We start from the raw sequence: 17,546 nt of genomic DNA, 5'->3' as shown, positions 1-17,546 counted from the left end.
GCTCTGTCAGCCCAACAAGCTGGGCTGGGGCTAGAGCTTTGTGTAATAGGGCTGGTGACGACCAGTTGGACTAATTGCATTTTCTCTCTCTGGAGTTTCCACCTGAGACCTATTAGGGGAAGTTAGCTGGAACCAGAAGTGGAAAGATAAGCAGGGAAGCTTGGGGGAACACGGGAGCTGACGGTGGAGAGGGCTCAGTGGACTCCTGGTGCTCAGAGGTGAGGCGGTGGGAGAGTGCTGAACCCTCATCAACCCTCTGGTTTCCACCCTGGGTGCCGGTCTCAGGATGCCCAGCCCAGACCCCTGGATGTCTGTCTCCTGCATTTCCCTATGCACTCTCAGAAGAAGCCCCCTTTACAAGACAACCTCAGTGCATCTCTGTTATTTACCACCCGCAGGATCTAATAAAGAATTCACCCGGCCTGGTTTACAGATGAGGGAGTGGAGGCGAGGAGACCATGGCTAGCTCCCCAGGTTACGGAATCAGAACTTGAGTCCACGAAGGAATCCAAGCTCCTTACCTGGAAAGCCTGCTCTCAGAGGATGGGGTTTCAGGACAGAGGTTTTTGTGGGAGGAGTGGGTTTCCAGTTAGAGTGAAGAGCAGGAGAGATGCTGAGTTCCGTTGTTCGGACTTTGCATCACATTGTTATAATTAAAAAGCAGTTTGTAAACAGTAACAGCTGAGTTCTAAATTGCCCCAGGGTCTGGGTCGTGCCCTCTCCATGGCTGCTCCTCAGGAGGTTTCTGGGAGCAGATGCAGCAGCTCTGCTGCTCTTGTCCACCTCGCTTATTTCACCAACCTTCCCTAGGCCGTGTCCACAGGGAAAAGGGTTTAGGAATGAAATGAGTAGAAATCCACCCCCAAGGGCAGACTTACTCAGCTGTCCTTTGTTCTAAAGGCAACTTAGTCCCAGGTTTGGGACTAATGTCTAAACTCCATGGAGACCTTGTTGTCCGTACCCTGACATTTAATGGAAAGAGGGCTTACAGGGAGCTCTCTTTATCCCATGAGAAATGCCGGCAAGAAAGGTCGTATTTGGAGAGGCTGTGGACCTAAGGAAAGAACCTTCAGGGCCAAGCTTTGTACTGGACGGAATAACTCTTGAAACAAGGCTTGTAGCTCACACTGTGCCTCCTCACAGGCCCATGGGTACAGTACGGATTGCAACTGTGGGAGCTGGTGTGATGGGACTCTCCACTGCTGTGTGCATTTCCAAACTAGTCCCGCGATGCTCCATTACAGTCATTTCAGAGCAGTTCAGTCCCGAGACCACGAGTGATGTGGCAGCTGGAATGCTTATTCCTCCTGTTTATCCAGGTGAGAAAGAGATTTCTGCTCCTCTGTCAGATATGATGGACGTTAGATAGAATGACGTTGGTGGAATTCTGTTGACGAAGACAGCTGGATGTTCACGTAAGTGTAATGTGCACTTTTGACATCTTGTTGGTTCATCTGTTAGGAAAGGCTCAGTTATGCAGCAAGACAGAAAGAACCTTCAAATCTTAGCAGCTTAAAAAGCAAAGGTTTATTTCTTGCTCATGCTGTATGTTGATTGAGCATCAGCAAGGGTTCTGTTCATCACTCAGGGGTCTAAGCTGATGAAGCAGCCAGAGCCTTGAATGCGGTCAGTACCTGTAGCTGGGGATTGAGAGCCCTGAGGGGTCTTGCCTTAGCAATTAAAGGTTCATGGTCAGGAAGCAACATTCATCACTTCTGGTGACAGCTCATTGGCTAGTGCTAGTCACATGCTCCCACCCTTCAGAAGGAGGCCAGGAAGTGCAATTCTATAAGGCTCCCAGAAGGTAGACAGCCAGAGTATTTGGTAAACAGCACCAATGGCTACCACAGTTGGTAACTGGTAACTCGAAGTCTTTCTACTGATACCAGTAGTGACCATCAAGTCAGAAAATACTTGTAATGGGACTAACATTATCCTCACTTCTAAGCCAGTTTAAAAACAATCAGTCAATATGTATTCAGGACTAAAAATGCATTGATTTTTTTAAAAAATTAATTAATTAGTTTATTTATTTATTTTTGGCTGCGTTGGGTCTTCGTTGCTGTGCGTGGGCTTTCTCTAGTTGCCACCAGCAGGGGCTACTCTTTGTTGCATTGTGCAGGCTTCTCATTGCGGTGGTTTCTCTTGTTGCGGAGCACGGGCTCCAGGTGCCCAGGCTTCAGTAATTGTAGCACGTGGGCTCAGTAGTTGTGGGTCGAGGGTTCTAGAGTGCAGTCTCAGTAGTTGTGGTGCACGGGCTTAGTTGCTCCGTGGCATGTGGGATCTTCCCAGACCAGGGCTTGAACCTGTGTCCCCTGCATTGGCAGGCGGATTCTTAACCACTGCACCACCAGGGAAGTCCCAATGCATTGATTTTTAAAAACACTTTCATGCGTCCTTTCCATTCTGTATTCGTCATACGAAATGGGAAGAGGAGGAAATAGCATTAAATAGGAAACAAAATCACTTTGCAGCTAATGAAGTTTATACTCAGTGTCTTCACTTCCTCATTTCCATTCTCCTTTTTCCCCTTTAATTTTAGTTTTTATTTTTGTATCAAAGTTATACATGGACATAGTTTAAGCAGTCAAATGCTTATGTTATTACAAAAAAACAGCAATCTGGACTTTGAAAATTGCCCTGCCTATTTAATCTGGAAACTCATGTCTCCAGTTCAAGATACAATCTCTGAGTTACCCAACTGCCGATTCCTCCCTCCTGCCGTCTCTGCCTTTCTGTCCAGAATTGCTGTTTTGCTGGGCTTCCTGGACGAGTCCTCCCATTGGCTCAATTTTTTCCCCTTCCTATTTCTATCTTTTTCTCTTTCTATTTTACTTTCTGGGAGATTTTCTCAATTTTTTCTTTTTGCCTTGCTGTTGGATTTATTATTTCTACCGTAGCATTTTTAATATTCCAAAGATCATTTTTATTCTCTGAATTTCCCTTTGTTATACTATTTGTGTTCTGTGGCTGCAATGTCTTATCTTTCTGAAGACACTAGTAATAGTCTTAAAAGTTTTTCCTCCCTGCATAGCTTCTGTTGTCTCCAAGTTGTGTTTTTTTATTTGATGTGCTCGTTTTTCATGTTACAGGTTTTCCTTGGCCATGTGGTCTGGCCATCTTTACCTGTCTGTTGACCTTTAAGAACAGGATCCTAAACAGCTGATGGGAGTTTCTGGGTCCTTGCGTAGGGCTCGTTGCCTTGAGGCTCACTGGAGTGAGATGGGAGTGCTGTTTGGTTGGAGAACCTCTGATGTCATTATATTTAAGTCTTTCTTCTTGGGCAAGTCATGTTTCCCAGAGAAGAGGCTTCCAGTCCCCTGGCTAGGGTGGGTGAAGGCCTGGCTGGCAGCATTCTAGAAGGAGGGGGAGAAGAGGTCTGAGGTCTTAGCATGTGGTTTGCACATGTTTCCTTAACGCTCTTGTTTTCACTAGGGTATTCCTGCCTTTGCCTGCACTTGGTGTTTTCCTAGTCCAGAGACACCCCCTGCTTCACCTAACAGAGGATAAACCCATTTTCTGCCAGAGTGGGAAGGGCAGTCGCCTCACTATTGCAATCCAGGAAATTGGCTTTGTCAGCACCCGTGATGCTAGTGTACCTCTTGGGAGCTGCCTTGCAGGAAACAAGCACAGGAGCCTGGTGTGTGTGCAGAATGCTAGTTCACACTGGACACCTTTCTTGTGACCAGAGTCCTTGTGTCCATCTCCCAGGCATCCCCTTGTATGCATCAGGCCCAGGTGAATGGTGAGAAGGCTGCCTGATAGTCATGGAATCATCTTCAAATAAGGAGACTCACCTGAGAGTTCATTCAGGCCCCTGAGGCCCAGCTCACCCTTTGGCTGGGTGATTGGGGCCCCTGGATCAGGGTCTTTCTCTCTGGTGCTGCTAGATAGACTTTGGTTTTCTCTCTGGGCTTCTTTCAGACCAGCCCCAGTGATGAAAATCTTCTGTGCCCATAAATGTCAATACCATATGGGGACTATACTGTCCCATAGGTTTGTTGTGAGGATTAAATGAGTTAATACATGTAAAGCACTTAGAACAGTGCCTAGACGTAGTAAGTGCTATGTCAGCACTTGCTATTGTTATTACCGCTACTCTGGCTACAGTTTTCTTTTACCAGCACTTGAACATGAATTAGGTCCCAGGCTTGCTTTACCCACTGTTGAACTGGAATTGTCTATTCTTTTGGGGTGACTTTTGCAGTATGTGAATAGCAGTCACTATTTTGTTTTTTAAGGTTTGGAGTGGGAACAGGGGTGTGCATTTCAATACAGCCTCGTACACTGTCTTAGATTGTTGGGGTATAATCCATATGAGGTCTAATTTAGTTCTCTCCAGTTTATTATTTATTTCCTCCTTATTTGTAAACCAGTAGACCCAGTCTGCAATTTTGGGAGTGTTGAGTTCACACGGGCATATGTTTAAAGACAACAGCACAGATCCACTACTAAAGAAATATTTACTGGCTCCTGAGCAAGTGAATTGCTTTAAAACCTGCTACTGAAATGCCCTCATTCACCTGGAAGCAGGATGCCTCCAGGGGCTTTTCGTCTCTACCGTGAGCTCTAGAGACATCTCTCCAAGCAAAGCTGACCCAGTATCCTCTCTGCTCAGTTCCCCCATCTCCTCTGTGTCTCCCCCTATAGCAGCCCCTCAGGATTACTGTTCCCCAGTCCCTGGCCTGACCCTGGACTCTTTCTCATGACCTTCCCACAGGGATCAGACGGCCAAATACTTCATCCACAGTTGGATTTGTCAGTGCTTCTGTGTCATGCTTGCTCTCTGTGCCTACACTGGACACTATTATTTTGGGGCTTGAACCCTGACCCGTATTTTCTCCCTGGCAGGCCTGGAACCCTTCCAGAGCTATGTCCAGATCCAATCTCCTGTACACAGGCAGGGATGCCTGGGAGATAGGGGGCACTGTTCCACAGGACTCTGACAGAGAGGTGTGGTCCCGGCACACCCCTGGTGACCCCAGGAATGCTACTCCAAGCTGGTCTATGATTCCATGGAATGGAGGGGAATGGAGGTAATGGCAGCCGTGGATGGGGCTGTAGGGAGCTCAGTTCCACAATGCAGGACTTGTTTCCTTGTATCAGAAGGGTGAGCAACCTTGGCTTCCCACTGACATTCAGTCTGTTCTTCGACCTGGTTGATCTGGGCCCCACAGATCTCCCCTTATCTCCTGCCATGTTTTCAGCCCTCAGGAAAGAGGCCCTGGGTTCTTTCTCCTATCATCTCGACTGTGTGGCCAGCTGGATGCCTCAGCCAGATTGGCTAACTTGGCTCAGATTGGTTATGGACCTTTCAAGGACCTCTGAAATATGCCTAGTGCCAAAGGCCAATACGCCCTTTCCAGCTGGCCCATATGTTAGATTTTTCCCTCATCGGTTGATTTCCCCTCTGTTGATTAATAATTATATGAACCGACCCTGACAGCAAGTGTCAACATTCAAAACTCTGGTGGCTGACTGATCCTCCGCCACAATGCGGTACTTTATCTAAATGTTCCTCCCTGCCTCTTTAGTTTTTCCCAGTTTGTAGGAAGGAGCTTCTCTGAAGATAATCATTGTCATTATTTTCCTTTCTGTTCTGCTTTGCTTTTCTCCACCATCACAGACACACCCATTCACAAGCAGAAGCAGTGGTTTAAAGAGACTTTTGATCACCTGTTTGCAATTGCCAATTCTGCAGAAGCTGAAGATGCTGGTGTTCTCCTGGTGTCTGGGTAAGAGAGGAAATCTGAAGTTATTTTAGAATTTAGAGTGATCTTAACAGACTTTAGAGTTCAACAGAAAATATCACTGAGTACCTGCTATGAGCAGAGTGCTGAACTAGATGTAGGAGGATTTAGAAGAACATTTTAGGCTTTACTCCAAAGAACTCAAGAAAGACAAGTTATAGCATTAGACTTTTAAACAATAAACAACCATTATAGTTTCTCATCACAAATGCTATTTTGAGTTTCCTCAGGGAATATGCAGTGATTTACAAATATGGCTAAAAATATATATAGCAGGTAAACACTGAGTTTGGGTTATATGGGGCTGATGGGGGGGGGGGCTGATGGAAAGCAAACAGGTGTGATTGATATGGGAATGGGTGCAGAGGCCCAAGGCACAGGCACATCTTTCTTATTTGGTGTCCATGGAGAATGAAGTGTTCCAAAAAAGCAACTATTATAGGTCACTAAAGTTACCTTTTAAAGTGCCATTTGGGAAAAAATATTTCTGAAATGGTCAGCAAGCTTCATTTGATTTTTCACATCCAATTTCCGAAGAAATGCAAAATTAAAGAGTTTAAAATATTAAACATTTCTAACACAAACTGGCACTTAAAATATAACAATACCTTTCTATATCTTCTCAGACAGAAATCACTAACCATACTGTCACTTTTAAGTTACGACATAACACATACATTGTCTGTGTTATTCTATGTGATAACACAACTATGCCCTACAGCCTTCTGAAGAACAGAGGGATGTCTGCCTTTTACTAAGTTCTCAAAACCACTGCATCTTTTGTGCTGTTTAAAAAAAAAATGTCCTGTCTCCTCTTTTGAGTTCAGGCTGTCTGCTGACATTTTCTGTTGGTGAACGTACCTGTATCAGGCAGATTTCTACTCTATTCCGCTTCTTGCTCTCCCTCACCATCACAAACACCAAACGCTATTGATATCACTAATTTCTCAAAGTCCCTACCCAAAGGAGCAGCTTTACTTCTCTACCTTCTGAAGATGGATTGAAACTGTAACTCTCTCCAGAGCCAGTTGATAAGCCACATAGAAACATCGTTGTCATTGATTTATGGTCACACTTTGTTTTTGTCCAAACCCAGCACGACCCAGTCTAATTCACAAACATCAGCTCTCAGTAATTTTTGGAAAGAGTTGTGTCCAAGATTCAAATGTCCTTTCAAGAGCAAGACGTTGCCACTATTGAGGATATTAAAAGGAATGTACTTTAAGCCATTCTAAAAAAGAGTTATTTATTTTCCTCATATGAATGATTTTTATCCCACTTGCTTCCAAAAAGTATTTGAATCAGTCAAGTGAAGATAAGGGAACAAATGTCCTATGCACCTTGACATAAGTATAAACTTTATTCATCTACTTATTCCTTCAAAACAATTTACTCAGCATTCACCAGTATCAGGTACTCTTCTAGGAATTAGGGAAATAGAAATGAGCAACTTAGTACATATTGCTTGGCATATAGTAGATGCTCAATAAATATGTGTTGAGTGACTTTTTGGGAAAGACAGACATGGTCCTGCGCTCATGTAGCTTATGTTCTGTAGGGAATGTCCTAAATCTAATGAGTTACATATGAGACATGAGTCACCAAGGGAAGAGTACAGGGTGCTATGGAAGCATTTATCTGGAGAATAAACTTGTTCTGGTAAGTTATGAGAAGCCACTCAGAAAAAAAGTGATGTTTCAGTGGAGACCATCCACATGAGTGTAGGTTAGTCTGCTGACCCTGTAGAGGTGAAGGGGACAGAGATAGGGTCCAGGGCAGAGGAGGCAGCATTCAGGTAGAAGCAATAGTACATGCATAGACCTGAATCTAGGCTGACTCTGGTGTGTTGGAGGGACTGAAAAACGCCTAGGGTAATGGAAATCCATTGAGGGATTTACACAGTGAAGTAACTGATCATATTTGCACTTCAAAAACATTCTGTCTGCAGTGTGGAGAACAGATTTGTGGAAAGAGAGATGATGGTGGGATAGATTAGGTGTTGATAGTGGGCACAGAGAACAGATGGATTTGAGAAATGCTTATGAGGAGATTAGATGGGACTTGATAATTGATGGCATGTAGCGGGTGAGAGTGGAGAGAAGGTCAAGGATGATTCTCTGGTTTCTGGAGTTAGCACCTGGGTGGATGGGGAAAGGGGGAGGGAAAGAGCAGTGGGCATGGGGTAAATGTCTGAGACATGGGGGTAGACTTCTCCAGTAGAGAGTAGGCAACATGGGTCTGGATCTGGTTTTGGAGCTCAGGAGAGAGAAGAGGAGATAGAGTCTTCTGAGTGTTTGGCCTATAGTATGATGGTGAAGACAGGGAAGAGGACAATCTAGCCCAGGGATAGTGTGCAGCATGAGACAGCAAGAGGGCCTGTTGTAGAGACCTGCAGCAAACAACATTTATACCTTCCACAGGAACCGTATAGAATGAATTACTTAGAGATATAAATTCCAGTACATTAATTACCATAGCATTAGCAACCATGTATAGCACTCAAATGACTTCCCTTGCTACTTTAGAGCAGCCATGCTTTGCAACATTTATTCCTATTGATGTAAAGAGCCCGATACTTATAAATCCAAACATGTGCCTACCAGCTATTGATAGCAAAGTTATAAGCTTCTTGTTAACAACTAATATCTTTCTAGCCTCATCAGCCCCAGCCATGACTGAACGATAACAGGGCTTGTCCTGACAACTCCTGGCTTCTCTTATCAAGAATGTAACGTGATGATCTACAACTTAATTCATAATTCACAGCCCTGTCTCCTGCACCACCACCGTTGCTTCTTCTAACTTAGATATTTTGTTCAGAATTGAGGCGAACCGTTAAACTTTTGATGGTTTACTTACACTTTATGTAAAGCATTATGCAAAACAGAAAAATCTTTCCTCAAAAATGCATCATCATAAGTAAATAAAGAAAATCTGGGCAAGAGCTTTTTAGAAAAAGAGAGTTAAATTCAATCTTTAAAAGGCACACAACTTTTTAAATGTCTTATTCCAATGCCGCACCCCCCACCCCCGCCATGAACATTTTAAATTTAGCTACTGAGTTATCTGAACCTGAGAGAATTGAAGAATAATTTCTTTCTCTGTATGGGTATAAGAAGTGTGTTTTAAAAATGCTTTAGAGAATGTAACATGGAGTTCACTAGAAATTTCATAGAACTTCAGGAAATTTTTCCACTTTATGTGTTTGAGTTGGCAGATATTTCGGAGCATTCCTACTGAGGAAGTGCCATTCTGGGCTGATGTGGTGCTGGGATTTCGAAAGATGACTGAGGATGAGCTGAAGAAATTCCCCCAACATGTGTTCGGTCAGGCTTTTACTACACTCAAATGTGAAGGCCCTGTCTACCTCCCGTGGTTGGAGAAAAGGTCAGTTGAAGTGGCTCTTTGCTGCTTTCTTTGTCTGTCACACCCATAAATAACTTCATAGCTTCTCTGTGGCTCCTCAGAGCTCTTGTGCACTGTGTCTTGCTGTTCATTAGTGGCTAGGGCTTTGTACAACATTCTGAAGACACTGTGCCACAAGGAGTGAGTCATACCCAAGTTAGTAACACGTCCATCTTCTGCTTCACTGTGCACCTTGATGCACGATTTGGTCCTTCTCTCCGCACCAGTAAGACCCCCTCGTTGAAACAGTATCTTACTTTGCTCATCCGTAAAGTGAGATGTTTGGAGAATATGCTTCCAGCTGTAAAATAATATGATTTACTCTAGTTCTTTCGAGAATCTTAGGCTTATTATAAGTTATTTTTGAATTTTTTTCTCATTAGTGAAAAAGAAAATAACCCCACTATTTTATTTTGTTATGAGCAAGAACTTTAAAAGTGAGGGCTTATCTAAATTAGGTAATTGCTTCCTTACCAAGTTCAGCCCCAAATTTCATGAACTTGCATTTTGGCTTGGTTTTCAGGACTTTCTGTTTCCAGTTGGTTAGGAAACACATCAAGGGTATTTTTATTTAAGACACATCAATAAATCTCTCTTTAGTTTCATCTTGAAATTGCAAACATGTTGAAGGTTGTGAAACTTTGGCCCTTTCAATCCCCAAGTCTGTATATTTGGTAGATGAATAGGAACAATGCAAATTATTGGGTAAATGTTGGAAAAGTGACTTCAGGTAAGCAGTGGCAGCAATGGCTTGGTCCCAGATGTAGGAGATAGGATAATTAATTGGAATAATTAATTAATTCCCTAATTCTTTGTTGAACTTCTATGTATACCTAGCACTGTGCTAGAAGCTAGTCAAAAATGAAGGATAAAATATGATCAATTTTCTTAAGGAATTCATAGTCTATTTGGGGATGATGGTGTATATATGTGTGTGCACATTGATATACATGTTAATTAACAATTACAGTAACACATGTGATGAGGGTTAAATACAAATTTATGAAGGTGGATTGGGAGTGCAGAGGAAGGAACCTAAGTCTGTTAGGCACATGCTGGGAGCACCATGATATATTTTTGTAGCTTTATAAGTGCTCTTTTCACTTTTATCTCTTAGCAATTTATATGGGACTTTTTTCTTCTTAAAGTGCCAGTTTCATAAAACCTACACTTTTGTGCCTTGTCGCTGGCCCATAAACCCCTGTTTGTATGCCAAATTTAAACCACTGTATATCAGCTGATAAATGAACATTTGAGCCATCGTGTGATGGAGTTACCCATCAGCCAACATTCCAGTTTCAGGGCATCACCATCTTTTCTGAGTGGCAATGTTGTGTGGTGTTGCATTTTTGTCTTTATATTATAAAAATGCCTGGAAAAAGAACATTGGAATTGCTAATGCTATTGATATGTAGTTGGGGTATCATATATCTTAATAAAATTCAGATAAGGGGAAATTATTAGGCAAGCCATAAGTGGGAGAGCTCTGTTGTAAATATATACATATTTATTTTGGGCCACCCTCAGCCAGTTTCACACGAGAACATATATTACCTGAACAATGTGTTCAAGTATCACCTTCTAGAAAACAGGCCCCTTATTTCCATAATAACCTTATTTTCGAGCCTAATCTCTAATTGTGGGATGAAGGCCTGGGAAAAGTCTTGATTTTCTCTCATTAGTTGGAAGCCTGCTGTCAGCGTTTTACTTTACTTAAAATAACCCTGAGCGAGTGGTACTTTGTGCCAGTGGGAGCCACCTCCCGGGTGCAACACCATCGGGCCTGATGACCAGCCAGCTGGAGTCATGCCTTGGAGCATGCTGTTTCCTGTCTGTTTTTAGGTGACAGAGTCAAGGAGAAGAGGTCTGAGGGGCTGCTTTTGTCCCCATAGAGTCCCGGGGAGGACTTTTTAGGTCCATTTGTTTGATATACGTGTCCACCATGACAGTGGGTGGGGACATGTGTGCCTCAGACAGACAGTACACACAGTACACACTGTTGCAGGGAAGCCACGAGGAGACCCCCTTCCTAGCTGTCCCACCCCCGCCCCACCTCCTGCTTTGGTACCCCCCTAGGTCCCTGATACTTCGTGCTTCCTCTTAACCCCCAGTGAGGGGCCTGCACAGACAGTATGCAGGGGCCTCCTCTCTGTAAGATTGGTCAGCCCCCCTTCCCTCAGGCCCTGGCACCTGACCAGAAGGCCAATGTGGGGGAGGAAGAGGGTCACCCGTTCCCTTTACTTCTGAGGAAGGCTTTGTAGGGCTGGGACTCCTTTAAGCCCAAGGCAACCCTCTCAGAGCAAGGACTTCAGGCCAGGTGGGAAGCCAGGCAGCATGGTGGTGAGAGCGTGGGACCCCTGGGGCTCCCTCTGTAGGCTGCCACCCACTTTCCACCTCGGATGACCCAGCTGGGGAGCCATACAATCCCTGCTTGTTCCTCACACCCAGGGTCTGTTATGTTGCCTCCTACGCCCCTTCTACACAGTGTGAGTGTTCAGCCTGCAGCGTTCTGACTCAAAAACAGGCATTTTACTTAGCAAGCCGCATAACAATGCCTTCAATTTGAGCTCTATCCTTCTGAAATAATATTAATTTCCAGGAAAGAAAAAAAAAGTTTATAACCACAAAGTAGATCGTTAGCATTTTTCAAAGAACAGAAAGAATCATCCGCTTCTCAAAAAAAAAAAAATCCAATAATACCCAGAACAAACAAATAAACAAAACCCCCTGAGGGTTAATCAGCCATGCAGATCATGTTTTATATCTTTGGCCAGTGGAGTTATATTCTGCTGCTTTGTACTTGCCCTTCCAGGAAATGAATCACAGAGGCAATAAGTCAACTGAGCCTGTCTCTTCACCAGGCATCCTACCTAAATAAATCATCCCGACTGGAGCAGGATGGTCCTGCCTTGGGAGACATTCAGAAAGCGGCATGCCCCATTTCGGTGCTGGGGGCCCTGTAACGTTGGTGCGTTGCCTTCTTTCCAGCAGGCCACGCCTTATTCTGTGGCCCTGATAAGGGCCCTGCACTGAGCACAGCACTAACCACACTGAGCTTCTCTCCCTGCACTTTCCTTCCCACTCATCTAATGAGTCCTCTCTGTTACTTTCCCTGCAGGGTCCCAGACTCTTGTCTCCTATAGCTTCTGTTCTCCTACTTGGCCTGACTCACAGCAGTGCCTATGCCACTCCCTCGACAGTTGGACAGAAATATGGATTGTACATCAGGCATGTGACAGGTCATCCCTGCCTAACAAATGTCCAACTTGCAAAGGTCCCTTCCTGTGCACAGTAGACCCCTGCTCCCCCATGCCCAACACACCCCGTGCCCACCAGAGCACAGCCTTCCTTTTCCAGGCCCCTAGAGAGTTCCTCCTACTCCCAGCATTGGCCCCTGGCCCTTAACCAGAGGAGGCATGGGCAAAAGTTGGCCTTAGACACAGGTCTAATATGAACTCCCCACTTTCTTCCTGGTTACACAAGGATGAGGCAGGAGGGCACCAGCCAGGAAAGTGGAAAATGATGGTGTTTATTTTTTTTTCAGTTTATTTATTTATTTACTTTTGGCTGTGTTGGGTCTTTGTTGCTGCGCCTGGGCTTTCTCTAGTTGCGGCGAGTGGGGGCTACTTTTCGTTGTGGTGTGCGGGCTTCTCATTGTGGTGGCTTCTCTTGCTGCAGAGCACGGGCTGTAGGCGCATAGTCTTCAGTAGTTGTGGCTCGCGGGCTCTAGAGCACAGGCTCATTAGTTGTGATGCATGGGCTTAGCTGCTCCGCAGCATGTGGGATCTTCCTGGACCAGGGCTCGAACCCATGTTCCCTGCATTGGCAGGCATATTTTTAACCACTGCACCACCAGGGATGTCCTATTTTTTTCTGAGGATGGCAACAAGGTTAGTAGGGAATAGATGGAGGCTGGCTGTGGTGCAATGGCCTTGGGGGCTTCCACTGGGGCTCCAATTGCTGCCCTAAGGCAGTGGAAGAGGGGAACCCCACCTGCTGGACTGACTAAGGGTGCACGGCTGCTCCCCTCCGGACCACTCTGCCCATAGAAACCCCAGGCCTCATCCACACCTCCTCCCCAAAGGGAACAGAAGCTGCTCTGTGACTGAACAGGGCTTAGACCGATTAAAATAAGTTCGTGCAGTGGACAAGGCAGAGATGGATCTTCCGAGAAGTGGGAAATAGAATACAGTTTATTTTATTAGAACATGCATTGCAGCAGAACGAGTGAGCAGTATGGTCATCAGATGAGGTTAAAATTATCAGGTTAAAATTATATGGTGAGAGAGACAGACAGAGAGAGAGAGAGAGATTTAGTTGCTTTGTAAACCTAAAATGCATTTTAAAAATTCTAACTATGATATTTTAAGTATAGCTACATTAAGTGTCACTAGGAATAAACAGTGGATTTTCCCCCTGAATCTCTATGCATAGCATTATTTGCCAACTGAGATTTTCAGTTAGTTTTCTTCTTTTTCTCCTTTTCTTCAGACAAATGGACTAAAAATTGTTAATTTTCTGATTGCTGTTAATAAAGTACCCTGCTTCAGGTTTGAAGCAAGGATGCCAATGTGGTGCCACTCTCTAGCTTTTAGGGTTCTCTAGAGAAACAGAACCAAAAGAAAAAATATATATATATAAAGAGATTTAATATAAGGAATTGGTTCACACAGTTATGGAGGCTGACATGTCCTAGGATCTGCACGGTGAGTTGGCAAGCTGGAGACCTAGGAGAGCCAAGGCTGTAATTCCAGTCTGAAGGCTGGCAAACTTCAGACCCAGGAAGAGCGAATGTTTTAGTCTGAGTCTGAAGACAGGAAAAAGCTGATATCCCAGTTTGAAGGCGGTCTGGCAGGAGGAAGGTCAGCCTTTTTGTTCTGTTCAGGCCTTCAACCAGTTGGATGAGACCCACGTGAAGGAGGGCAATCTACTTTACTCAGTCTACCAATTTATGTGTTCATTGCATCCAAAAATACCCTCACAGAAACACCCAGAAGAATGTTTGGCTAAATATCTGGGTACCCCATGGCCCAGTCAGGCCAAAACATAGAGTTAATCATCATATACCCAAACTAGGATTTCATATTGTCTTCAGTATTGGCCAACACTCATGTCAAGTCCACTAGGTATTGGGCATTGAGCTGGGTCATAGGTGTAGTGAGAAGCATAAGACGTAGTCTCTCCCCTTGAGAAATTTATAATTTATTGATATCAGTCCCCTAGAATTTGTTGTGCTCACATCTTGTGAACCACTGTCATGCCTATTATTTCACTTGAACTTGAACTTCACAGCCATCTCTGAAACAGGCAAGGGAGGTGTCATCCCCATAACACAGGTGAGGAAACTGAGGGTCAGAGACAAGAGGTGAGCTGGCCCAGACCTCAAAGCTAAGCTAATGTGAGGCAACTGGGACCTAAACCCATGCTTTCCAATTCTACATCACCTCTCATTTGGAACTTGCTTCATTCTGCCAAATATTTACACTCTGTCTCCCAACTCCTTTGTCAATCCTGAGGAAGGGCCCTTTGCCTCTAAGCAGTACCTTGCACACAGGCATCCAACCTGCACCCTGGTGTAGAGAGCCGCCAATAGTCTTTTTCTCATATTACGTCTCCTATATTCTACAAGTGACCTATGAATAAGATGATAGGACCTGGAGTTATTGTTTAATAGGTACATAGTTTCATTTTGCAAGGTGAAAAAGTTCTGGAGTTGGATGATGATGGTGGTTGCAAACAATGTGAATGTATTAAACTTAATGCCATTGAACTGTACACTTAAAAATGGTCAAAATGGTGAATTTTGTGTTATGCGTATTTTACTACTATTAAAAAATAAGATTACAGAACTTGGATAAACCATTTCTTTTCATTCTTGATGTACTTGGTCCAAAAAATCATTAGCAACCACAACTGTTATTTAGTCCATCAGCTGCAAATATTTTGTGTTCCTCTTATGCTAGCATCCTTGTGGTAGACATAAGGAGGAGTGCATGTGAGCCCTGTCCCAACCATCTGGTTAGGGAGAACAGAGTAGTACACCGGAACATGCAAGAGTTAATTAACAACATGAGACAGAATGTCCAAGGCAGTAAATTTTTTTTTTGGCGGTACACGGGCCTCTCACTGTTGTGGCCTCTCCGGTTGCAGAGCACAGGCTCCGGACACGCAGGCTCGGCGGCCATGGCTCACGGGCCCAGCCGCTCCGCGGCACGTGGGATCCTCCCCGACCGGGGCACGAACCCGCGTCCCCTGCATCGGCAGGCGGACTCTCAACCACTGCGCCACCAGGGAAGCCCCCAAGGCAGTAAATTTAAGTGCTAAATAAATGGCATGAACAAAAAGTGCTTGGGGTTTTTAAAATACCAGGTTAACCTGGTATTTATTTCGCATCTAGAATGATTTAGGAACTCCATTAAACATAAAAAGGATGAAGCAGGTAGTTTGCTTTGAGTTTTTGAAATAGGTATTTATTTAGTTAGGTTCAACTTTAGGAATCCCTGGTTTCCAAGGATGTGAGGCAGTCAGCTAGAATTTGGCCTGCTTGGGCCCTGGAAGCTCTGGAGGTATTTGATCATTCGATGATCTCCTCAGTTTTGTTTCTGAGTTCCTGTCCATCACTTCTGTAAGGGGTTGAGCAGGAAACTGCTATGGCTCACTTCATGGTCTCTCGTTCTCCCCAGGCTAAAAGGAAGTGGGGGTCTGATACTCACCCGAAGAATAGAAGACCTGTGGGAGCTTCACCCGTCCTTCGACATTGTGGTCAACTGTTCAGGCCTTGGAAGCAGGCAGCTTGCAGGAGACCCAAAGATTTTCCCAGTGAGGGGTCAAGTGCTCAAAGTGCAGGCTCCCTGGGTGAAGCATTTTATCCGAGATGGGAGTGGGCTGACATACATTTACCCAGGTATATCCAATGTAACCCTGGGTGGAACTAGGCAAAAAGGAGACTGGAATCTGTCCCCAGATGCAGAAATTAGCAAAGGGATTCTTTCCCGATGCTGTGCCCTCGAGCCCTCTCTCCATGGAGCCTGTGACATAAGGGAGAAGGTGGGCTTGAGGCCCACCAGGCCAGGTGTGCGGCTGGAGAAAGAGCTCTTAGCCCAGGGCAGCCAGAGGCTGCCTGTCGTCCATCACTACGGCCACGGTAGTGGGGGCATAGCCATGCACTGGGGCACTGCTCTGGAGGCCGCCAGGCTGGTGAGCGAGTGTGCCCAAGCCCTCAGGACCCCTGCTCCCAAATCAAAGCTGTAGGCATGAAGTGACAGCAAATGGCCCCAGAAACTATTAATCAAAATATAATTTAAGTACCAGAAGAGATTCAAATAACTTTTCCATTGAATGAAAGTTTAATTGGACATGGCTTTGCTTTCAAAATTAGAAATGATGCAATATGTATCAGTAGACTTAAGATTAGTACTAATCTAACTTAGTACTAGACTTAAGTCTAGTACTAATGACATAGGGCATAAAGCTCTATTTTTGTTAAAAAAAAACTTGCTATAAAGTAAGATTTCTTTTAGATCTCGTGTCCAAGGATCTATGCCGATTCACGTGGTTGCAGGGATTTTTTTGGCTCATAAATCCAGAGGAGGAGATAATGTATGGAAAACACTTAACTCACTGTTGGTTGCAGAGCTGCCCATGACGCTTATAGGTTGCAGTCAAGTGAACACCATAATCCTTTAAAATTACACAGTGATATACAATTCAGGCTTATTCCATTTAGTGGAAGACAAAGCATGATTCCTGCTAGTGCTAGTGGCAACCTCTACTTTCTCTCAGCTGGTACTGATGGTAGAACATAGGGATGATGTTGCCTACAGATGTGGCATTAACTCAATTGCGGTCTGGGGTCAATCACCTGAGGGGTGTACTTTCCACTACCACAAATGATTGAGAGCTGGTTTGTTGGATGGTTGACTTTGCCTGAGCATTTTTGAAGATTGAATAGTATGTGCAGCCAAAGGGCTAATTTGCTAATTAAAATGGAACAATTACTCTGAATAAAATATAAACAAAGAGTTTTCTGCAAGTCGTTAAAAGGTACTGGGGAGGAGTGGAAATGTATCTCATGATAAAATGAGTTTGGGAATTGCTGAATTAATAAATCTAATCTGGATTCTTGACTTGGTCTTTAATCTGTTCATGTGTATTGTGAATTCTTAGGAGGGTTTTTGGCTGAGTGAATGGTAAAGGAGATGCTATTCATTGAGGTAAGGAAGCTTGGGAGAAATATATGTAATTATTTTTTTATGAGAATAGTCTGTTTTATTTTTTTCTAGGACTGGAGAATTTCTAAGTTTGAATATTTCTAATTTAAATATAGGCCTAAATAGTAGGCCTTAATAAGATGTAATGTGTATGGTGTTTATGTTATAGTTATCGGGACTT

General features: G+C 44.2%; 1 protein-coding gene across 2 annotated transcripts; it reads left to right on the top strand.

Moving 5' to 3' along the window:
- Positions 1-1,147: 1,147 nt before the first annotated feature.
- DDO (D-aspartate oxidase) lies at positions 1,148-16,469 on the top strand (the record flags this gene model as incomplete). 2 transcript variants are annotated; one of them, XM_079939254.1, is made up of 4 exons in its annotated part: positions 1,148-1,319; positions 5,627-5,735; positions 8,961-9,137; positions 15,839-16,469. In XM_079939254.1, 4 exons carry the CDS (start codon positions 1,148-1,150, stop codon positions 16,404-16,406), a joined length of 1,026 nt encoding a protein of 341 aa, XP_079795380.1. In that variant the 3' UTR covers positions 16,407-16,469. The 2 variants fall into 2 exon arrangements, with proteins under 2 accessions (XP_079795380.1, XP_079795379.1); XM_079939253.1 differs by lacking the exon at positions 8,961-9,137.
- Between the last annotated feature and the right edge of the window lie 1,077 nt (positions 16,470-17,546).

This window comes from Stenella coeruleoalba (genome assembly GCF_951394435.1).
Source record: "Stenella coeruleoalba genome assembly, chromosome: 12".
Lineage (NCBI taxonomy): Eukaryota > Metazoa > Chordata > Mammalia > Artiodactyla > Delphinidae > Stenella > Stenella coeruleoalba.
This window is presented reverse-complemented; position numbering and strand designations above follow the sequence as displayed.